Genomic DNA, 21486 nt, shown 5'->3' on the forward strand with positions numbered 1-21486 from the left:
TGTTGCGCTCATGAACTGCTTGTGGGCTTCCCGTTGAGGCATCTTGTTGACCACTGTGGGAACAGAATGCTGGACTAGATAGGCCTTTGGCCTGATCCTGCGTGGCTCTTCTTACGTTCTTATCCCACACTTTTCTTGGGTGTTCCTTTGCAGCCTGCTCTCCTGCCAGCTGGATGAGAATGGGAAGTTGAGACTTAACATGAGGTTCCCTTCTGCTGAGCAGGCAAGAGAGCAAGCAGAATTGCCCCACCATTCTATGAGGATTCTAACTTCTGGGCTAGAGACAGTTCTGCAGATATTTTTCTGTGTGTCCCAGGTGGCCAGAGCTACGTTAGAAACAGAGAACTCTTAAAACACCCACCGTGTGTGTGTTTTAGATAAATATTTCCCAAAGGGAGGTGGGAGTAGATCTTACTGACGGGTAAGATTGATTTATTTATTTTAAACGTTTCATTGTTCCTATTCTAAAAGCCAGCGTTCAATCTGGGAGTACCTGGACACTGCAACATTGCTGAAGCTAAGCAGGAGCAGACCTGATCAGTCAGTGAGGTGACAGGACTCACTGGGAACTCCCATGTAAAAGCCAGGGATGGAAACATAAAAAGTGGGGCCCACAACAAAGTGTTGCAGTGCGTTCACTGTTCCAATCAGCCAGACATACCCTCCTGCAGGATATGAGTAAAAAAATGGGCTGTTTAAAGGCAACAACACCCTGTGTAGGCTAGAAGCTCAGCAGGCTGGTGAAAGAGGGGCAGAATGCTTTGTTTCTCTTTCACCGTCTGCTGCGTTGTCAGACAGGAGCTGAGTGAGCTCGCGAAGCAGGGTCAGACCACGCAGTCCCTCCTTGGCCACCCTGCTCACTTGTCTGGAGGGAATTCCACACTCTGGGCTGCGTGGAATTCCTGGTTGCCAGTGGTGACCAGGCAAGTGATTTAAACACAAGGCCCATCTGCACCATTGGGCTTATGCATTTCTATCTTCCTCCTTTAATAGCTCCCGTGATTGTCGGGAAAGACAGCAGCGCTTGCAAGCCATCTGGGAGCAAGAGGAGAGAGAGAGGCTGGATATCACCCGGGAGAAGCTGGAGTTTGAGAGGGCGCGTCTTGAGCGGGAGCGGATGGAGCGGGAGCGGCTGGAGAGAGAACGGATGCACATTGAGCATGAGAGGAGGCGAGAGCAGGAGCGCATCCAGCGCGAGAGGGAGGAGTTGCGGCGGCAACACGAGCAGCTGCGCTACGAGCAGGAGAGGTATGTGGCCCTGAGGAGGCCGTATGACGTGGATGGGAGGTGAAAACGAGTTTGCAGCTACATTTGTACGAGCAAATCTTAGGATATTTTCAGGGGGGCTTTCGCCCACACTTTGTCCACAGGAGCGTACTTACTGAAAGCTGTATCTTGTGGGGAAGGTATGTGGAGGTGTGCTAATAACAGCAAGGTTGTGTGGATTCACGGCTCCCTCTGTACTGGCCGGAAACTTGCGAAGATCTCTCTTTTTTTGACATAGGCACATAGAAGGCTGCCTTATATCAGGTTGGAATTGTGGTCGACATAGCCCAGGATTATCTGCTCCAGCCTTCCCCAACCTGGTGCCCTCCAGATGTGTTAGACTACACCTCCCATCACCCCCAGCCAGCATGAAATCCAGCACGAGGCACCAGGTTGGGGAGGGCTGGTCTACTCTGACCTGCCAGCAAATAACTCTCCAGGGCCACAGGCAGAGAGGGGTCTTTCCCAGCCCAGCTCTCTCTTATCCTTTAACTCAGCCTTTTCCCAACCTTGGGCTCCTGGGTGGTGTTGGATGACAACTCCCATCATTCTTGACCATTGTCCATACTGGCTCGGGATGATGGGATTGTCACCCAGCACCATCTGTTTGGGAAAGGCTGTTTCAACTGGAGATGCCAGAAATTGGACCTGGCTCCTTCAGCACCCGAGACATGGTCCCTCTTTTCTGTGAAACCGTCCCTTTGCCAGAAAAGGGATTTTTTCCAGTTACCAAATTGTAATTTAACATTGCATAGACTCATTAAATTGCAGAATAAGGAATTAAGAGGTGATTAAGAGAGCAGTCCTATGACCCCTAGACAGAGTCTGGGTGGCCATACTATTTGGATTCCTAGATCCAAGGTCAGAGACAGCACTCGGACCCACGAGTCTGAGCGCCCTACCCCTTCCCTTTCTTGAGAAGAGAAGACTGAGGGGAGACATGATAGCGCTCCTCAAGTACTTGAAAGGTTGTCACAGAGAAGAAGGCCAGGATCTCTTCTCGATCATCCCAGAGTGCAGGACACGGAAGAAAAGCTCAAGTGACAGGGAGCCAGATTCCGGCTGAACATCAGGAGAAACGTCCTGACTGTCAGAGCAATACGACAATGGAACCCATTCCCTAGGGAGGTGGTGGGCTCTCCCACGCTGGAGGCCTTCAAGACGAGGCTGGACAGCCATCTGTCAGGGATGCTCTGACTTGGATTCCTGCATTGAGCAGGGGGTTGGACTCGATGGCCGTGTAGGCCCCTTCCAACCCTACTATTCTATGATTCCCCTTTGCAGCCAGTGTGGAGAGCATTGTGCCAGCTGCTTCTTGAAGGTCACAAAAGCAGTTCTGTAGGAGGGGAGGGGACTGGGGCAGTTTGGAGGGGAGGGGAGGGGAATTGGGGAGGCTGGTTCACGAAGAATCTTCCAGCCTCCTTCCCTCCCACTCCACAGAGACCCAGCTAGATGGGTGAAGAAGCCTGTCTAGCAAAACTGCAGAGTGGGAGCAGCACAGAGGCAAAGGTCACCTCCATGCCCCTTCCAGTCTGCATAGGATGCCTGTCAGCCTCCAAGTTCAGAGGCTGACAGCCCTCCAGATAGGATTGTGCCCTAAAGCATTAAAGCACCTTTAGATTTCAGCATTCAACTAAGTGGAATAAGTTGATTGCAAAGGGGGGCAGCATTCTGTGGGCAGTTTTTTTTTTTTCCCAACCTCTTCTGATTTTTTATCCAAGGGTTTTGTGGTCTATTGCATTTCTTTCTCTCCTTGGATCTCATCATCTTGTTCTGGTGCAGCAGCAACACAGGGGGTTGGGGAGAAGAACTCCTCTGACTTGATCTCTTCGTTTGACTTTGCCCCACAGGAGGGATGGCCCATACTGGCCAGAAGCAAAGCGGATGGCCCTAGACGACCGCCACCGCTCGGACTTCACCCGCCAGGATCGGTTCCACGACTTTGATCACCGGGATCGTGGGCGGTATCAAGACAATTCCCTGGGCAGGTCAGCTGCGGGGGCTCGTGTTCCGCCTTGTGCTGGGGAGAGTTCACATAGAGGATTTACGTTCTGCTCTTCAACAAAAACGTCCTCAAAGCGGTAGTACAGTTCTGTTCCAGCATTGTTCATGCAAACACTTGTGGAAAAGTTGTAGGAGGAGGAGGGAAGAGGGTGGATTTGGGGGAATATAGTGACCCTCCTATTTCGGGCACATTTGAAAAGGTGTGGGACTTAATTGGGACTCTCCATAGCTTGGCTGTGTTTTTTACCAGCAGAATTACTACTGTCATGGGGGGAGGGGGGAGGGCGCAGATCTACTATTTTGCAGACTGGACTGCACTTAATAGCATATTTTAGGCTCTGTATGAGAATAGTGTACTATATCTTCACCAGCCTTAAGTCCATCTGCAGTGGTGTCCGTCCCCTCCCTCTGGAGGGGAGAGCTCTTTTACCAGCTGCGAGGGACCAGGAGACAGAGAAGGGGGATTCAGATGACCCACCTACCCCAACGCCCAGCTGCTGCTACCACCAGCACTGTCCACACGTTCTGAGCATGTCAGAAGGGGCTCCATGCAAGGGGAGAGTCTGGCTCAAGCAGGGTATTCTCTCCCCCCTCCCCCTGCCTGTCTTGATCTGGCACTTCTCATGTGTTCTGAATGCACAGGTGTTGGGGTGCAGGGCTAGGCCTCATAACCCCCTCATGTATTCCTTCAGTGAACACAGATTGATAGCTTTCTGTGGAATTTAATTTTAAGCTGCTCTGAGAATCAATCTTGGATAAAAAGCAAAGTATGCATATTCATTTCATTCTCAAGTCAGTGCTGCAATGGAACAGGGCTGGAGACCCTGTGGCCCTACACGTGTACTACAACTCCCGTCATCCCCAACTATTGTCCATGGTGGCTTGGAGTGATGGCTGTTGTAGTCCAACATCTGGAGGCCACCAGGTTCCCCCAGCCCTGCTGTAGAGTGAGTGAGTGTGGCATGAATCTCTTCCTCTGCCCCTACTCCTGTCTCAAGAACTGTGGATGCTCAGTGAAACAGATACTTGGCATACCTTTACCTTTCAGAGAATAACCCTAGTGCAAGAATCTGACCTTGTTTATATTACTCTTTCCAGGAGAGAAGGGTCACGAGGAATGATGGGAGACAGAGACAGACAGGTAAGTTGTGTTGGTTGAATATTGGGTGCTATGAAACCATTTAAGGCTAATGCTGTTTGCCTTCTGCTTTGGAAATTTCTACGCACAGCTTATCCAGTACATAACCATCTGATGAATGCTGTTCCTGTCTGCTTTCCACTTTTCCAGCACTACACTGACGAACGGCACAGGGGACTAGATCGCCACTCACGGGACAGCTGGGGAAGCTATGGTTCAGATAGGCACATGAGCGAGGGAAGGGGAATACCCCCGCCATCCCGGTGAGTGCTTACAAATGGGGGTAGGTCAGCCCACAGCAGTGCTTAAATCTTAGTTAAATATGTGGTCACCCTATTCCAAAGAGATCAGGGTGTTTAATAAGGTTTTGCCAGTATTAAAACCCAGCTCTTAAGCCACCAAATGAAATAAAAATGTCACTGCAAACATAATATCTACAAAAAGATAAAACAGAAATAGTTACCACTCATACCATGCCATAACCAGTCAGTCGAAAAAGTCATTCAAAGGACTGCTTTTTTGCAGGCAGCAACTCACTAAATGCCTGTTTGTTAAAGAGGTGCTGCAGAGCAGGCTGGGCTGGGCGTGGAGCAGAGCACAGTCCCAGGTGTGGTGATGGAGATGGTGCCATGTAGACGGATGTTGTAAAAAGTTTTTAAAATCTGCACAATTAACCATGGTACCTTTTTAGTCTGAGCGTTTTAATCTGGTTAATCAAACCAATTAATCAAAAGTTTTAATGCATTTTTACCTTGCTCTTCAGCTGAAAAGGCTCCCGGAGCACCTTGCATACAATAAATAAAAACAAAACTTTCCCTCCCTGTAGGTTTGCACTGTAAATGACATAACACAGAAGAAAAGGGGAATGGTGAGGGGAAAGGGTGGTGGAAAGCAAACTCAGGCACCAATTCTTAAAAGTTAAACAGTTCTTCTCAAAATTACCAGATGATAGGGAAACACTTCAGGGAAAGGAGGAGCCAGCCAGTCTTGCTGCAGAGTGGATAGAGTGCCCCTATGTCCTGTCCCATCTCCCCACCCCCACCCTGCTGCAGCCTAATGGAATGGCTGCTATCAGGTGACAGTTTCTAAAGCATGTGTGTGTGCGCATGCACTTGAATTTTCAAAAAATACAGCAGGGCGAGATGGATAACAGAAACCTCACATGCTACCAATGATGAGTTGTCCTCAGCAATCTATGTGTGTTTGGAGGGATTTAAGCTTTCTCTCTCCAGGTGGATAAAGGCTATGCCTGTAAATTAGCACTTCTTTTACAGAGATGGGCGTGACTGGGCAGATCACGCTAGAAAATTTGAAGGCCATCCAGATCGCTCCTGGCAAAGCAACAGTGATGGGGAAGCAGTGGGACGGGATCATGAGCGATGGCGAGGTGACGTTTTCTAGTTCAGCAGTCTTCCTTTTCTTTTCTGAAAGAGGCATTTTTATTTTATTTATTTATTTATTACATTTCAATGCTGCCCAATAACCAAAGCTCTCTGGGCAGTTCGCAGCTTATAGACACTAGATGTAAGACGAACACAGGCCCTTCCTTCAGGCTTTACAGTCTAAGAAAAAGCCTATTAGTTACTCAAGAGAAGGGGAGTGGAGGGAAATGGTAGAAGAGAGAAAGCAGAGAATTTTATGAAGCAACAGCACATGGAAGTATTGCAGAAGTTGTTGAAGCTCAGGCTGCTCTCTGTGAAAATTGCTAAGTACGTTGGGACAAGCCATTATCTCAGCCCCAGTTCCTAGACTGTGACATCAAAGCATCACTGTCCTGCTTGACAAGATTTGCCTCCCAGCACCTTTTAGGCCCTTTAACTTGTTGGTTCACAATCCCCCGGCTTCTGGAGCTCTCTTGCCTGTCTGCTATAATTCCAGGGAGAAAAAGAAAAGTGAGACATGATTTTAAAGCAACTCAGATTTGTGGTAGGAGCGTGTCCTTAAAATTCTCATGTTCTTTCCAGGCAGGGGCAGAGGGAGATGTGGCCATGGAATGCAGCGAGGTGGAATGTCTGGGTAAGAAGCAGCCTTGCCTTCCGAATTCAGAATTACACTAGCCTTTTCTTGTTCTGCATTTGATGCAGTTTATCCACCGCCCTCCTTCTCTCCTTTTCTTCCTAACTCAGGAAAACCCTATCTTGAGCTCTGCTAATACATTGACTCATTTTTGCAATGCATTACCCAATTGTGCCCTTGCAAGAATCCTGGAAGGCTTAGTATAGTGCCAGCGGCAGGAAACTCCCTTTGCAGTTTAACTTTGTGTCCTGGCTGAACGTTAACCTGTTGGAGCTTTCTTGTTGCCCCTTGTTCCTGGGGAGGGATCGACTGTGTAACCAACAAGGACCAAAACAGCCTACAATCCTATTACCTCTACCCCTCTTTAAACCCCACATTTTTAAAAACAAAAACCCTTCTGCAATACCCAATTAACATTAGGGTTATGTAGGTCTTGTAAAAACTTTTTAAAATTGCTTTTGATCTACACTTGGAGAGTTCAGTGTAATTTGAAAGCTTGCTTTTGGCCTCTCGCTGTTGATCTTGTGTTGAAAGAAATGATGCCTGAAACATTCAGAATTGTGTCAAACTTGCCTCCTGTTAAGTGGAGGGTGAAGTGAAGCAGTGTGCTGGAGTGGTGAGAGTGCTGGACAGAGCCTAGGGAGACCTGGGTTCAAGTCCCCACTCGGCCATGAAGCTCACTGGGTGACTTTGGGCCAGTCATTGACTCTCAGCCTAACCTAACTCACAGGGTTGTTGTGAGGATGAAATGGAGAAGAGGAGGACCATGGGCTCCTTGGAAGAAAAGGCTGGGTATAAATATATCAAACAAAATAAAAGTAAACACAAAGGCAGGGAGAGCAATGCAGAGGCAGCATGTATCTATGGGTAGAGGCTCATAGTTGTCCAGACGAGTGAGTCTGTTCTGGAAACCTTTATTCTGAGTCAGGGAGCACTGCCTGCCCCAACCTTTCTTATTAGTGTAGAGAGGTTTCCCAACTGGAATGGCAGCGCTCTCTGCAGTTTCTTCCTTTGCTACGCAACTGAACCCCTCCCAGACAATCTTTAACTCCAGGACCCGTTGTAGCTTTGAGTCCTGGCAAATTGTGATGTCAAGTTTTGTGATCTCTTGTTTGTGATCTCTTTCTAGGAGGGGGGGATTCATGCAAAGCGGTCCGCAGGGCCAGGCATCGCACGGAGAAGGCTTCTCAGGACAAGACAGGGGAAGCAGGCCCAGCGATCCTCGGTTCAGCCGCTGCTACTGAATGTTTTAGCATTTTTTAACTGTACAAATGGCAACAGAGGTGTGGGGAGAAAAATGCCACACTACTGCTCAGTGTACCACTGGCTGTGACTTTTTGAGTTAACCTTCATTGTTTTCCTTCATAGCTCAATGTGTAAAGCCGTTCGGTTTTTTGTAATGTGTTCCTGTATGTGCTGCCCCCTACACACACTCATCCCCCACCTCCATTTAAAAGAAAACATGTTTCTTTTATGAGGCATTCCATTTTCTAGAAATAAACAGTTTACAATTACCTAGCTGTTGTTTCTGAGGTCTCTTCAGGAGCTTGAAGGTAGCATATCAGAGAGACAACTGAGGTTAGGGTGGTACGCTTCTCCCTGACACACTAGATTTCTGTGTGCAGGAAATTATGATTGAATATTTCTCTATGAAAAACTTCCCAGCAGCTGCCAGGGAGAAAGTGGCATGGTCCCACTACTCAGACTGATCCTGCTACCTGTTCCACCCCCCAGCTCTGCAGACCAGTGCTACAGAGGAAGATTCAGTCGTGTGAGCCCCCACCTGCAATCTGAAATGGTACAGAGCACACAAACACCTGGCTGAGTAAAGGTTTGACCCAAAAAAGGAGAGAAACATATCAGGATGCAAATATTATATTTTTGGAAAGCCCAATGCATTTCAGCCTCTTATTTCAATTTTGGGTGAAGATTTGGCCTGTAGAATCAGGAACATTTTCCTACCCACTCAGGCTTAACATCAGGTGACCCAACATCTCCCTGAAAGGCCAACTCACAACGGGGTTTTACGGGGAACAGATTCGGGGGTTATCAGACTTTTATCTCCTTGGTCCCTGTATATACTGAGGCTAGAAGTGAGGTTGTCAGCCTCTCAGGTGTGCTCCTACGATTCGGACTGGGCTGGTCCTGGCAGTGATGTGGCAAGATGCAAGAAAAGGGAGGCTGCCCCTGATAAACCAGGGCAGCTGGAGCATGTAAACACTCTGCTAAATACAGCCGCTTTGCTTGTCATTGCATATAGCTCTTGGGAGACAAACTGCATTCTCACATCATGCAGATGCCATGTCTCCCATGTCATTGCTACTTTCTGTCTGCAGTGTGTAGGCAGTGGTGCAGCTCAGGCTGGACCTTGGGGACAAAGTCTAGAGCCCATGGGGGCAGCAGAAGCAAACTCCAATTTATTCATGTAGTCATGATGGTGCGAGGATTTAAGTGAGCTTAAAATGCAAAACTGCACATACCCAGAGCATTGCGGGATTTTTATCAGGGTTGATAAACATGCTAACATATCAGGAATGTAAAAGCAGTTCTAAATGGTTTGTGGGGGTGGAGAGAAGTGTGCACTTGACCACTAAAGTAATACACATGGCCATCTAACAGAGTTTCTATAAAGCCATTAAGTCCAAGGTTTAAAACTACCTATTAGTACCACTGTACATAAGGGCTCAAGGTGTTTAAAATGGAAGCTGCATGAAAATGTTCTCCAGGAGGGAACAGGAAGAGGCACCCATGGGGCGACAAAGGTCAGCTAAGCGCTGCCTGTCCCCCCCAGCCACCGACTCTCATAGGGCCATTACCACTTCCAAGTACTCTTTATTTATCTGCTCCCCAGTTCCCAGAGAAGAGGTGAGTTGCTGGGACAACTGTTAGAAGGTTTAATTTTCTTTGAAACGGGATCATCCTGGAAATGTTTCCTTCTTCCTGAGATACTCATGATGGAGGTGGGGGGAGCAGGCAGGCACCCAGATTTCTCCCCTTGAGTAATCTTTAAAGCAGCATCAGGCACCCCGAAAATAAACAGCATCCGTGCAGACTTCTTGATGAAATAACATGCCTGTGCAGGATCCTTTCTGTGTGCCGATGCATTTTCCTCCAATGACGAATCATTGTTGAATCTGACACGCCTTAATTGGGGGAGCAAAAAAACCACTTTCTTTAGAGCCATTATATTTTTTTGGCATTTCATTTTACTTTTTTGGAACATGGTACTTTCTCAAACTACTGGCACAGGTAGGATTTTTTAAAAAATTCTTTGTGACTTAATACCCTCCTTTGATTCAGTACCAGAAATCTACAGTTTTTATTAAACTCTTGATGAATCAAGCTAAGATATTTCATGTTACTCCTGCTGTCCACAAAAATACCCCCTCCGGTTTGCTGTGTCAGCATAGGAGCTGCCGTACATGTTTAGTCAGAAATCTTCTAGCGCTTTTGTTTGTGGCTGGATTGTGTTTATTTGTGTAAGAATGTTTAAAAGGTTGGCAGGCTGTTAACAGAGCCGTGAAAATTAGCAGATAGAATAAGTGAAGTTGTATCCAGAGTTTAAAATGAAAAAAAAGTTCAAAAATCAGATTTATTTGCAAAACCATTCTGATACTATTCTCATTCACACTTTTTATAATGCTCCCAGTGAATCTTGTTGGAATTGGGATATTTAATTCTCAAAGCTTGTCAACTACTGACTCTCACAAGGCTGTTTGTGTGTGTGCGTAGCTAAATAACTGATTGTTGCCTGCTGTTGAATCCCTCCCACCCATTGGATAGGCTGCTGTGACATCACAGAACGTTTGTGAATATTCTTAGTGCTCTGGGCGAAGGTGCTGGCAATAGAATTTGAGTGGCCGCTTGTGAATCATCAAAAGAGAGAACGTGCATCACCAAAAAAGAGGATACCAATTTGCATAGCATTTGTATATGCTAATATATTCATATAGATTCAAATTTATAAATAATTATTATACTTTAAATAGAAATACAGCATGTTCCACCATTTGTGGAAAATTGTGGCTAGGTGACCTGTGTGCCTGTTGGTTTAGTCTGCTGTCCAGGAGCTGTTGATGGGCAACTTCAAGGCCCAGCTCTTCCTTCTTAAGGCAGTGAAAATCTGCTTGAAAGTGTGTGGACCATGCCTGGCATTATCTCAGAAGTCAGGGTGGGCGATAGCTTGCACAGCACGTTGCCTTTCTCTATGAATAACATATGCAGAATAAATTATGCAAAATATAGGCACATCTGCATACTATCTACAGCTTGTACAATTTAGCTTTCCTCGGCACAGAATTTTAATCTTTTTGGCCTGTCCTATGAAAACATGACCAGCATGATCTTTAAACAGGGGAGCCAGGTTCATCCTTGCCACAGTTCCATTATCAGCGGCCTTTTTGAAGGGTTTATTTGGACGCAGAATGATGGCACCTATTACACTGAAACTGCTGGAGCACCTGTTGCCAACTGGACTTCTCCAGGCCATTTGTTCATCCACCACGAGAGCAACTTAGGTGAATCCAGCCTCCCTTGCAACTAGAGCTGGTCACAGCTAATAACATCCTTTTTTCTCTCTGTGAATGATTTGACTACAGAGGGTCATTAAGCTTTCTTTAGTGTAGAGAACGCTGAAGCCTTATGGAGGCTTCATACTGCAGACTCCCCCAACCTGGTTTTCTTCAGATGTTTTGGACTACAACTCCCAGATTTCCTGAGCATCAGCCATGCTGGCTGGAGTGGATGGGAATTGATTTATGTATTTTTTGGTTACATTTATATCCTGCCTTTTCCTCCAAGGAGCCCAAGGTAGTGTACACAATTCTCCTCTCCATTTTATTCTCGCAACAACCCTGTGAGGTAGGCTAGGCTGGGAGTAAGTGACTGGCCCAAAGTTACCCAGTGGGCTTCATGGCTGAGTGGGAACAAGAACTCGGGTCTTCCCAGTCCTAGTTGAACGCTAGCCAATACACCAGATTGGGGAAGGCAGACACGCTGTTTGGCTGTCTCGATCATGGGGAATGGGTTATGATTTTTTGTTACCTAAGGGTAGACAAAAGGGGGGCTGATGGTCCTTAATGGCTGTAGATTTCTCTCTGACCTTTAGCATGTTGCACCGTCAGTTTGTAAGCCTTGGATCTGGGTAGGGAGAGAATTCTGTTGGGAGTTTAGCTTGGCCTGGCTAAATCAATAGGAGCGTGCACCCCCTTCTTAGGGTTCTGATATTAATTTCCCAAAATGCACAGCAGTGATGCTACATTGGGAGCACTGGGGGAAGTTAAAATGGTGGCTTCCAGATTCAGCCACCCATCGCTAATTGGATTGGAGTGCAGGGAGGGGTGGTGGTGGTCTGGAAGCCACTATTTTAATTTCCCACAATGCTGTGTAGCCTTGCTACTTTGAGGGCATTGTGGAAATTGGAGCACTGCTGATTCTACCAGCAGGTAAGCCGACTGTGCCAGGCTGCCACCAGGGGGCACTTTGCTGAGGACCACCTCAGACTCAGAGCTGGCCCTGCCCTGGGTATGGCCTACACAGGAGTCAAGCTGTCATGTGAGTCTACTTTGGTCTTTGGCATGGGTGTGGGGGAGCCCCAGGAAGGTTTACTCTTATGAAATGTTTGCCACATCATGTCACCTTGATACTGCAATGCCATTGTTAAATTTTGCTTCTCACCATTAGACTATAAACTTTGGGGAGGCTTCGAATCTGCATCGCTGGCTCAGAGAATGCACCAACGTTTGCGAGATTCCCAGTGGCCAAGGTGAGGAGTCCTGGGTTGTCTGATTTCTCCTCATGTCTACTTATCACCAATAAAAAAGAGGAGAGACTCTCTTCCCAGTACTGGCAGAAATGGCAAAGTGATGGAACTGAAGCAATGCAATGTTTTCTTTCTCTCCCTTTTTCAGTCACAGTGGAACTGATGGGAGGTACATCCAGGACAGGCAGAAGGAAATCCTCTTTTATACAGTGCATCATTAACTGATGGAACTCTTCTGTTATGAAGTATGCTTTAATTTACATGGGTGTGCATATAACATGCATGTAAACCAAACACATACCTGAGGGATCTTTTGGTGCTGAACTCTGGGCACTTAGGAAAACCTGATACCCCCAAAGGTTGAGAGAGTCAGATGTTAATCTGGTCCTAAAAAGGGTTAAGAAAGAGTGAAGATGGCTGATTTGATCTGGGGGAGCCCCACAAGAAGAGCCCCTAAAAGACCCCAGACTTGTATTTACGAATCAGTCTTATATTCCAGACTCTTGACCCCTGGGCGAGAAGACCGTGAAGTTTGATTCTATGCTAAACGATGTTATTTCACTAACTGAGACTCTAACTGAGAGTTTGCAGGACTGTCTTTGAAGAAGGGGGGGAAATGCAGCTGTCTTTACAAGCGGCTTCACAGAGCTTGCTCAAGGCCGCGACGTGCTGGCAGAGTGCATGAGCGAGACGAACCGAAGAACTGAGCATGCTCAGATGCTTACTGAGAGGAGGAAAAGCACGGTTTTGACTTCTCGTGGTGTACACCTGCTGATAAGAGAATGCGCCTACTCGATGCTTGTTGGGCGGGGAAGCGTAGCACGAGCGACAACTGGGAGGAGGCGTTTGGGCGGATATGACCAAACATGGCCAAAGATGACCGGAGTTCAAAGAAGATACACCAAAGAGAAAAGCGTCAATCAAGATAGCATGCCCAGGTGGCAGACTGTGGGTCGTATGTTGGGACATTTCAAAGCAGCCCGTTTGTAATGGCGCCAGACACGTTCCCCAGACACATGAAATTGTGGGAGATGGATGAGGCACCTTGCTTCTGATGGGTGGGCAAATGCTCTAACCACGTGCACCCCTTTTCTATTGGAGGCTGCTCGTCTCATTGCTCCTTGGGCCCCGCCTTTGACCAGAGCAGGGGTATAAAAGCCCAGGGAATGGGAGCTCCGGGGGTGGTGCTTTTTGTTCCTGCTGCTGCTCCACTTCCCTCCTTCTGCCATGCCAAACAGACCCACGGACTTAGGCAACTATGGACCTCTTTAGACTCTTAGACTTTGGGACTTGGAGTGATTTCTGAGTTTGGGACTTGGAAAGATTTCTGAGAGTGGCACTCGGAGTGATTTTTGAGTTTGGGACTTGGAGGTTATATCTGAGGAGGGGATTTGGAATCCCATCTTCAGGGGTGACAACTGGAATCATTCCCAAGTCTTGAGTTTTCCATTCACTCCAACTCCTTCCTCTATTCTTCCTATGCCTAGAGGAACTTAGTAATGCTTTAGCGTAGCTGTTGTATTCCAGTAAGAAGCAGGAGGTGGTAACGGGAAGGCTGACACTTAGTTTGGGTTGTTTTGGTTTAGCTTGAACAGCAAGTAGTAAACAGGAGTGAGCTGGAAAGAGGAGTCATAACAATGTTAGAAGCTCAAGCCTTATCTTATTGGCCAAGTTCATAGTACCAGCTTTGGCAATTGCAGTCCTTTTGATTTATCTTCTGTTTTTGTTGCATTCTCTTTCCCTGTAATTGGAGAGGAAGTTTCTAATGCTCATATAACCACCATGCTATTTTCTTTGTTTTGTATTTTTCCTGAATTTTTTGCAATAAAGCCATAAATATGGTTTCACTTTACAATCTCGTCTGTAGTGATGTTTTGTGGTGATGTTTACCTGTTGGGATTAGCTTGGTTACCCACTGGGGTGCTTCGGACCTGTTTGGGAGGTTCTGAGGTTAACGGGACCGCATTTACATTGGTGCATTGGCCAGGAAACAGAGCTGTTCCCACGGTATTTTCAAGGACAGGGAGGCCATACCTGTTAGAAACTCGTTTGTCCAACCATGACCTGTAAAATAACTTTGTGACACACGTTCAAGCAGCACTCTATGTTTATTAAGCATGTCTGCAAAGGTGGGTGTCCTAGTTGAGTAGGCACACCTGACAATCAAAGCACACAGTTTTTATTCTCTTTCCCCGGCCGCTGAGTCCCTCCCTTGTTTCCCCATTGGCTGGGTACTCCAAGGTTCACAACTTTCCGATCCGCCTATTCACATTATCTCCTTGACATGTTCCCCCTCCCTTTACATACATCGCATGTACATTATAATGACCGTATTAGCTATGCAGGGTGTGTAACATAATATTCATGAGCTCTTTAAGCACGCGCAGTTCTATAATAACCATGTGTCCTGACTCTGGGTTTTTAAATCTAATTTTCTAATGTGGTTTCTACTTTGCTTAGCTAACCACACTTCTAACTTGGTTTTAAGTTTCTTACCACAAAGTATCTTAGACACGTTTCCACATCCTGTCTCAGCTCAGTTACTGCTCACAAGCATTTGCGACCTATTTAATGCAAAAGCAACATTTAACTCTTTCCTACAATACCCAAGGACGGAGCTGGCAGAGCCGGGCAAAGCCAAGGCGCTCTGCAGACATAGTTCTTGAATATTTACTGTGTCTAGAGATTGACCCCGCGATTGTCTCCATAATGCCGGGTTTATTGAAAAAGTTGTTTCATGCTAAGAAATTGACCCCAGAGAATATGGGGAAGGACTCTAAAGTCCCTCTGAATGATGTCTTAATTGGTAAAAAGAAGCTTCCAATAGCAGTGAAGTCCAAATTGGTACAGATTTGTGAACGTACAGGACCTAACCCTTGACGGGGGAAGCTCCCCTTCCTGTACTGTTTGAAGAGGATAGTGTGAGTAAGTTGCTTGACCAGTATGTGGAGCAGGAAAAGGTGAAGCCAGGTAGTATGAAGGAACTGAATGCATGTCTTTGGCTTATGACCATTGGATTGGCACAGGCAACTGAAGAACGGGATCAGGCAAGGGTAGCTTTGATAAGCTATGGGAAATTGGAGCTGAAGTGTGAACGTTTTGAGAGGGAATTAAAGCAATCAGTGATTCAGAACTTGAGCTTAGTCACAGAGAAAGAGAGACTGAGGGAGCAGGTAGACTTGTTGTGATCCAGCTGTAATCAGCTGGAAGTGCAACTAGAAGCATTCAGTGTGAGGAATGCAGACCTAGAGGGTGCCATTAAGGCTGTGACGCAGCAGTTGAAGAAACAGCAGACTGCACAGACGCGTGAGGAGAATCATGCTTCATGCATAGCTCTGATAAATAAGCTTAAGGGAGCTTTACGGGCACAGAAGACAATTTGTTCCATAGTTGGAGGACCTGCTTTGGATGCCAGTGGAGATGATTTAAAATGTTTTGAACGGGACTGGGAGAGTAGTTGTTATTGCCAAAGCTGGTACTATAAACTTGGCCAATAAGATAATGGCTTGAGCTTCTTGGAGGCTTCATGGTCTTTGAAAGCAATTCTTTGATTTATTAAGGAGGAATTTAAAATGAATTAAAATCACCCATCAGGGAAATTAGAACTATACATACATTTGGGGAATTAGAATCATATATTAACACTCAGAAGGTTAAAGATAAGCATTTCAAGTCGATAGGGAAGCGAGGTACACTGGGATGCATAGAAAATCCTGTGTGTGTGTAGCTGATTGTGGAGGAAGAGAGAGAAAGTGGGGAGGGGAGAGAAGGAACTTTCCACTTGATATCTTTGAATGGGAGAGTAATAGACTGGGGCGGGGGGGGGGGTGATAGGGTTTTAGAGCAAATGCGGCGGTTTGGGAGAAAGTGGATGGAGAAAGAGCTAAGCCCAGGAGATTTGGAGTTTGGAGTTTGGTTTGGGTGGAATATTCGGGAAAGGGAGGAAAAGAGAGAAGGAAATAGAAGATGATGCAAAGATTTACCTCTCCTTATCTGCTGACTTGCGAAGTGATGGGAAGCTCTGTGCAGTTCCTCCTCTGGGAAAGGGGAGAAAGAGGGGAGGAAAGGGGAGGGGTTGCTCTTCTGAGCAGAAAGGACGGAAGGAGTCCTCTTTCCTTCTCTCCCTCCCTGTGTGTTCTGTGAATTTGTGTTGCTGTTTTTATCCCTTTTCTTTCAGGATGTAGTAATCAGAATAAAACAAAACAAGTCTTTCTTCCAAGATGACTCATGGATGTTGGAAAATGGATTTTTAGGTGTCAGACATTAAGGGAAGAAAGAAGACAACGGGATTCTCTTTCTTTCCTGATGTGTGGAAAAGATGGGAGTTGATGGGTGCATGTTTCTGGCTTCATGGGATGACCTCATTGGGTTTTAGTCTTATGAGAAAGGGAGAAAAATGTCTCCCTATCCACACCAGGCATAATTTTGTACACCTCTGAGGGAGGGGGCTGTATGAAGCTCAAGGACCCTCCAAAACCTGCAGCTGGCACTGCTGGGGAACAACAGCAGAAGGCTTTTGCCTCCATAGCTGGTTGGCCACTGTGGGAAACAAGATGCTGGACTAACTAGCCCCGAGGTTTGATCCAGCAAGGCTGCTATTATGCAGGTCTCTGAATGGCTACTGACCTTGTTAGCTAAATGGAACCTCTGTGATTAGAGGCACTCTACCTCTGAATAGTGGGAGGGGGTAGGTGGGCAGGGGGCTCATCATCTTCATGCCTTGCTTTGGGGCTTCCCAGAGGTATCTGATTTGCCACTGTCGGAGACTGGGCAAAATGGACCAGAGCTCTTCGTGTATAATGCTTCCTCTTCCCACCTAACCTGCTCCAACTTTTCCCCACAGGCAGACAACTTGCTACAACAGAAGAGGAGCTTGGATTACTCAAAGACCTCTTGCTTGCTTCACCTCCAGCTGACTATCTTTTCTACCAACACTTTAGCTCCATAGAAGCCATGATTGCCCAGCTAAGAGAAGGATCCGCCCCAAAGAAGTGTCACGTATGGCTGAGCTGAAATTTCTCAGGAGACATTTTTTTACTGAGGAAATCTGAGTTTTTCTCCCCCCCCCTCACTCCTCTCCCCCCTGCCCCCCAGGCCACTGTGCACAATTTTCTCTGAATATTCTCCACCAGTTTTGTGTGTGGTGGCTGCTACTCTGCCTCCCTGCCCCAGAATAACTCTCGGTCTGGGTCATCATGGAGGACACAAAATGATGACCAAGCTGCCATCACAGTCACTGACAAAAAAGCAAAACAAAAACACAGCACCTTAGGAGAAAAGAAAGAAGCTGTGCTAGCACTAATAGTGACACACACATACTGGAAGATAGGTGCATTGCCTGTTCTGGGTGGGGTTGCACTCCCTCTGAAAGATCAGATCCATCGTTTGGGGGAACTCCTAGATCCATCGCTGTAGCTGGAGGTCCTAGTGGGCACTGCGGCTCTGAGTGCCTTTTACCAGCTTCGGCTGGCTCGCCAGCTACGGCCTCTCCTGGCCAGGGATAGCTTGGCCACGGTGGTCCAGGCGCTGGTAACCTCAAGACTGGATTACTGCAACGCGCTCTGTGTGGGGCTGCCCTTGAGGCTGCTCCGGGAGCTGGAGCAGGACGCAGCAGCTCATGAATGAGGAATGGGGAGTGCTCAATAAAAGTCTGATCAGGAAAAGCTGTCGCTTCTCCTTCCCTACTCTTTCTCCCTAGATTGCCGGCTATGTAAAAGCCATGAATGCTATATACAAGGGATGGGATTTGATGGAATCAGGAACATTGACTTCAAAGTTAAGACTATTAATGTAAGTTCAATCCCCTTGTCTAGGGATGGTGTGGACGCCCAACTGGGTCTGGGAGTCTGTCGGGCTCCCCACCACCTGCACCCCTGGACCATGCCTGCCAAGCCCCTGGCCTCGCTCACCCCTGCTTGCACCCTCCTGGATGCTCCCTGCACCCTCCCAGACCCGTCTGCGAGTGCCCACAATTTTGCGGAGTGTTTTTTTATGAAAAAATTAATTAAAATGTGCATATTTAACTATGCACACATTTGGGCTGGGAAAGCTTAATCTACACAATATTAGAGGCATAATGCACAATATTAGAGCTCATGGGAGCTTGAGCACAGGTCCAGGGGGGCTCAAGTGGGGGTGGTGCTTCAGCGGGCGCCCACCGATACTGAATGGGGGGGTGGATTCACACATCCCTACCCTACCCTTGTCAGCAGTGTGTACAACAAATGCAGGGTGCTTTCTGTTAGGGATTCCTTAAAAAGGAAATATGTCCTGGGACGAGAAGACACCATCTACTGAAGCTGATAAACCACAGGGTGTTAGCTGTTGCAGAAAGCTTTCTCTACAGCAGGGGTGGGCAACTTGTGGCCCTCTGGAGGTTGTTGGGCTACACCCCCTGCAAAACAGACAAGAAAGAATGTTTTCAGGTGCCTGAAAACAATTATTCTGGCCAATGCATTTCGGAAATTTCCTTCTTGAGGGGTCGCTGTTCTTTCTTCAGATGTAGCAAAAAGAATCCTTCCAATGTTGCTTCTATCTTGAAACATGACATTGGAAGGATTATTTTCAATACATCTGAAGAAAGATAAGCAGCCTTTGAAGAAGGAAATTTCCAAAACACGTTGACCAGAATAATTCTTATTCAGGCACCTGAGAACTTTCTTTCTCGTCTATTCGGCAGGAGTTTTAGCCCAACAACCACTGGAGGGCCAGAGTTGGGAGGGAGGAGGAAAACAAGAAGAAAAAAGCATGATGGTGAAGTTTGATCCAATTAGATCGGAATATATCAACTGAACTCAGTTTTGCACTGCATCTATTGTCCTTCAGGGTGGCCTGTTCTTTGCTGGCCTGTTCCTCTTTCCTTTCTTCTCTTCTGCAGTTTCTCTTTTTTTGGGTTCAAGCCTAATCAGTTTCTTCTCCCATCCTCCCATGGCAAGATCATTCCTCAGATGCCCTTCTGGTGGCGGTAATTTGATAATGACTATATAATTTATAAGTATAGTAATTTCTACACTGGCATCTGTAGATATCATACAATCATAGAATAGTAGGGTTGGAAGGGGTCTGCAAAACCATCTAGTCCAACCCCCTGCTCAGTGCAGGAATCCAAGTCAGAGCATCCCTGACAGATGGCTGTCCAGCCTCGTCTTGAATGCCTCCAGTGTGGGAGAGCCCACCGCCTCCCCAGGTAACTGGTTCCATTGTCGTATTGCTCTAACAGTCAGGACGTTTTTCCTGATGTTCAGCCGGAATCTGGCTTCCTGTCACTGGAGCCCATGATTCTGTGTCCTGCACTCTGGGATGATGGAGAAGAGATCCTGGCCTTCCTCTCTGACAACCTTTCAAGGACTTGAAGAGCGCTATCATATCTCCCCTCAGTCTTCTCTTCTCAAGGCTAAACATGCCCAGTTCTTTCAGTCTTTCCTTGTAGGGCTTTGTTTCCAGTCCCCTGATCATCTTTGTTGCCCTCCTCTGAACCCTCTCCAGCTTGCCTGCATCCTTCTTAAAGTGTGGTGCCCAGAACTGGACACAGTACCCCAGATGAGGCCTAAGCAGTGTGGAGTAGAGGGGAACTAGTACTTCCCGGGATTTGGAAGCTATGCTTCTATTAATGCAGCCCAAAATAGCATTGGCCTTTTTTGCAGCCACATCACATTGTTGGCTCATATTCAGCTTGTGATCGACAACAGTTCCAAGATCCTTCTCGCTTGTAGTATTGTTGAGTAGATGGTGTCTTCTTGTCCCAGGACATATTTCCTTTTTAAGGAATCCCTAACAGAATGCACCCTGAGTTTGTTGTACATGCTGCTGACAAGGATAGGGATGTGTGAACCCACCCCCACTTGGTATCGGTGGGTGCCCACTGAAGCACTGCCCCCACTTGAGCCAGCCTGGACCTGCGCTCGAGCGCCCACGAGCTCTAATATTGCATATTATGCCTCTAATATTGTGCAGATCAAGCTAATTTTTTTTTTAACTTTCTGGAATTTTATGCAAATTTAGTTGTAGAAAAATATGTTAAAAAAAAAAAAACAAACACCAGCCAAAAATGTGCATTTTCCCCATAGGCTAAAGCATGAAAATGCACATTTGGGGAGAATTGCAGAGTTTGGGGAGGATTTGCCCATGTTGGGAGGATTTGCACATTTTCACAAGTGCAAAATCTCACAAATGCAGTTTTGCACAAATTCAGAAAATTTGAAAAAAAAAACAGATTCTGCCAATGAGCGGACAATGGAACTAAATGCACCTGACAATCTGCAAATCACAGACAGAATGGATTGTGCAAAATCCGTACATCCCTACTCTGAAGGACCATACGGGCGTAGCTTTCCAAGTGGGAAAATAATGGTTGTACACTGAAAATGGCTGAATGTCAGGAGCGCCCTAGCTGCCTCTTGCAGTCCCCTCCAATAGCCAACTCAGGACACAGATGACGAGGATTCTTTCGGAGGCTTTATTTTTTTATTCCGTTATTACTTTATAACTCTTACAGATACTATTCACTAGCGACTAAGCAAGGAACAGCACTGGGGAAAGATAGCAGAGTAGCCTAAGCTCCAGGTAAGGCAGCTGGTCCCCGTTTGAAGGGGAACTGTGGGAAGACCCTGAACTTATGGGCTAGGGAGAGATCCTCCCTCTTTCCCTTGGGTCCTCGGGACGCAACCGTTGCTTGTGCGCCAAATGAGCGCTACCCTCCTTTCCGCCCCCTCCATCTGTCGCTGCTCCCTGCATCTGCACCGAGCATCCAGCAAGCCCCCCTCCCACGCACTCTCGCTGCCAGGGTCACTCTCTCTCCCAGGAATGCTGGCAGGAGGAATCTCTGCCAGCTGCTGTGCTTGTGAGAGATGCGCACGCTCCTCTCCCACAGATTGCTGTTCCTCCTCAGAATCAGAACTGCTCTAAGGCTCTATGGGCTCAGTTTCAACCCTGACACTGAAGGAGACAGAAGCCCACCCAACAGCAAAGACCCTGTTGCTGTAAGGGTCCTTGCTGGGGTGTGGGACTTCTTTCCCACCAGCTGCTTCTGGGATGCAGCCGTTATTTTTTTATTTATGCCCTGCCTTTCCCCTCCAAAAAATGGTGCTCAAGGCAGCTAACAGGAATAACACCAAGATTGAAATAATTTATGTTCCCATCATCTGAGACCCTGGAGAGCCACTGCCAGTCAGAGTCCTTGAATCTCCTCACCATGTTGCCCATTAAAAGCAATGCCCAGAATGCCACTGTAGTCTCTGTCAGTCAGGAGAAACGCCAAGCAGTAGCTGTTCCAGTTGGACTTGGAGTGGAGCATAAGAAGCAT

General features: G+C 47.0%; 1 protein-coding gene across 4 annotated transcripts in view; it reads left to right on the plus strand.

The window, feature by feature from the left end:
- The window catches only part of LOC146334076 (scaffold attachment factor B1-like), a 57115-nt gene extending 43106 nt beyond the window's left edge, over positions 1 to 14009 (plus strand). For 2 of the 4 annotated variants that reach the window (XM_084825049.1, XM_084825053.1), the window contains 7 exons: positions 994 to 1248; positions 3117 to 3347; positions 4369 to 4411; positions 4559 to 4671; positions 5683 to 5795; positions 6373 to 6424; positions 7554 to 7938. In XM_084825049.1, the coding sequence (XP_084681175.1) occupies positions 994 to 1248; positions 3117 to 3347; positions 4369 to 4411; positions 4559 to 4671; positions 5683 to 5795; positions 6373 to 6424; positions 7554 to 7668 (922 nt within the window). In that variant the 3' untranslated portion in view covers positions 7669 to 7938. Of the gene's footprint in view, positions 1 to 993; positions 1249 to 3116; positions 3348 to 4368; positions 4412 to 4558; positions 4672 to 5682; positions 5796 to 6372; positions 6425 to 7553; positions 7939 to 12106 lie in introns of those variants that run through there. The other 2 variants (XM_084825052.1, XM_084825051.1) reach the window with 2 other exon arrangements.
- Positions 14010 to 21486: the final 7477 nt, after the last annotated feature.

Source organism: Heloderma suspectum, chromosome W (assembly GCF_057233095.1).
Source record: "Heloderma suspectum isolate Gila_16-S chromosome W, 16-S_ref, whole genome shotgun sequence".
In the NCBI taxonomy this organism is placed as follows: domain Eukaryota; kingdom Metazoa; phylum Chordata; class Lepidosauria; order Squamata; family Helodermatidae; genus Heloderma; species Heloderma suspectum.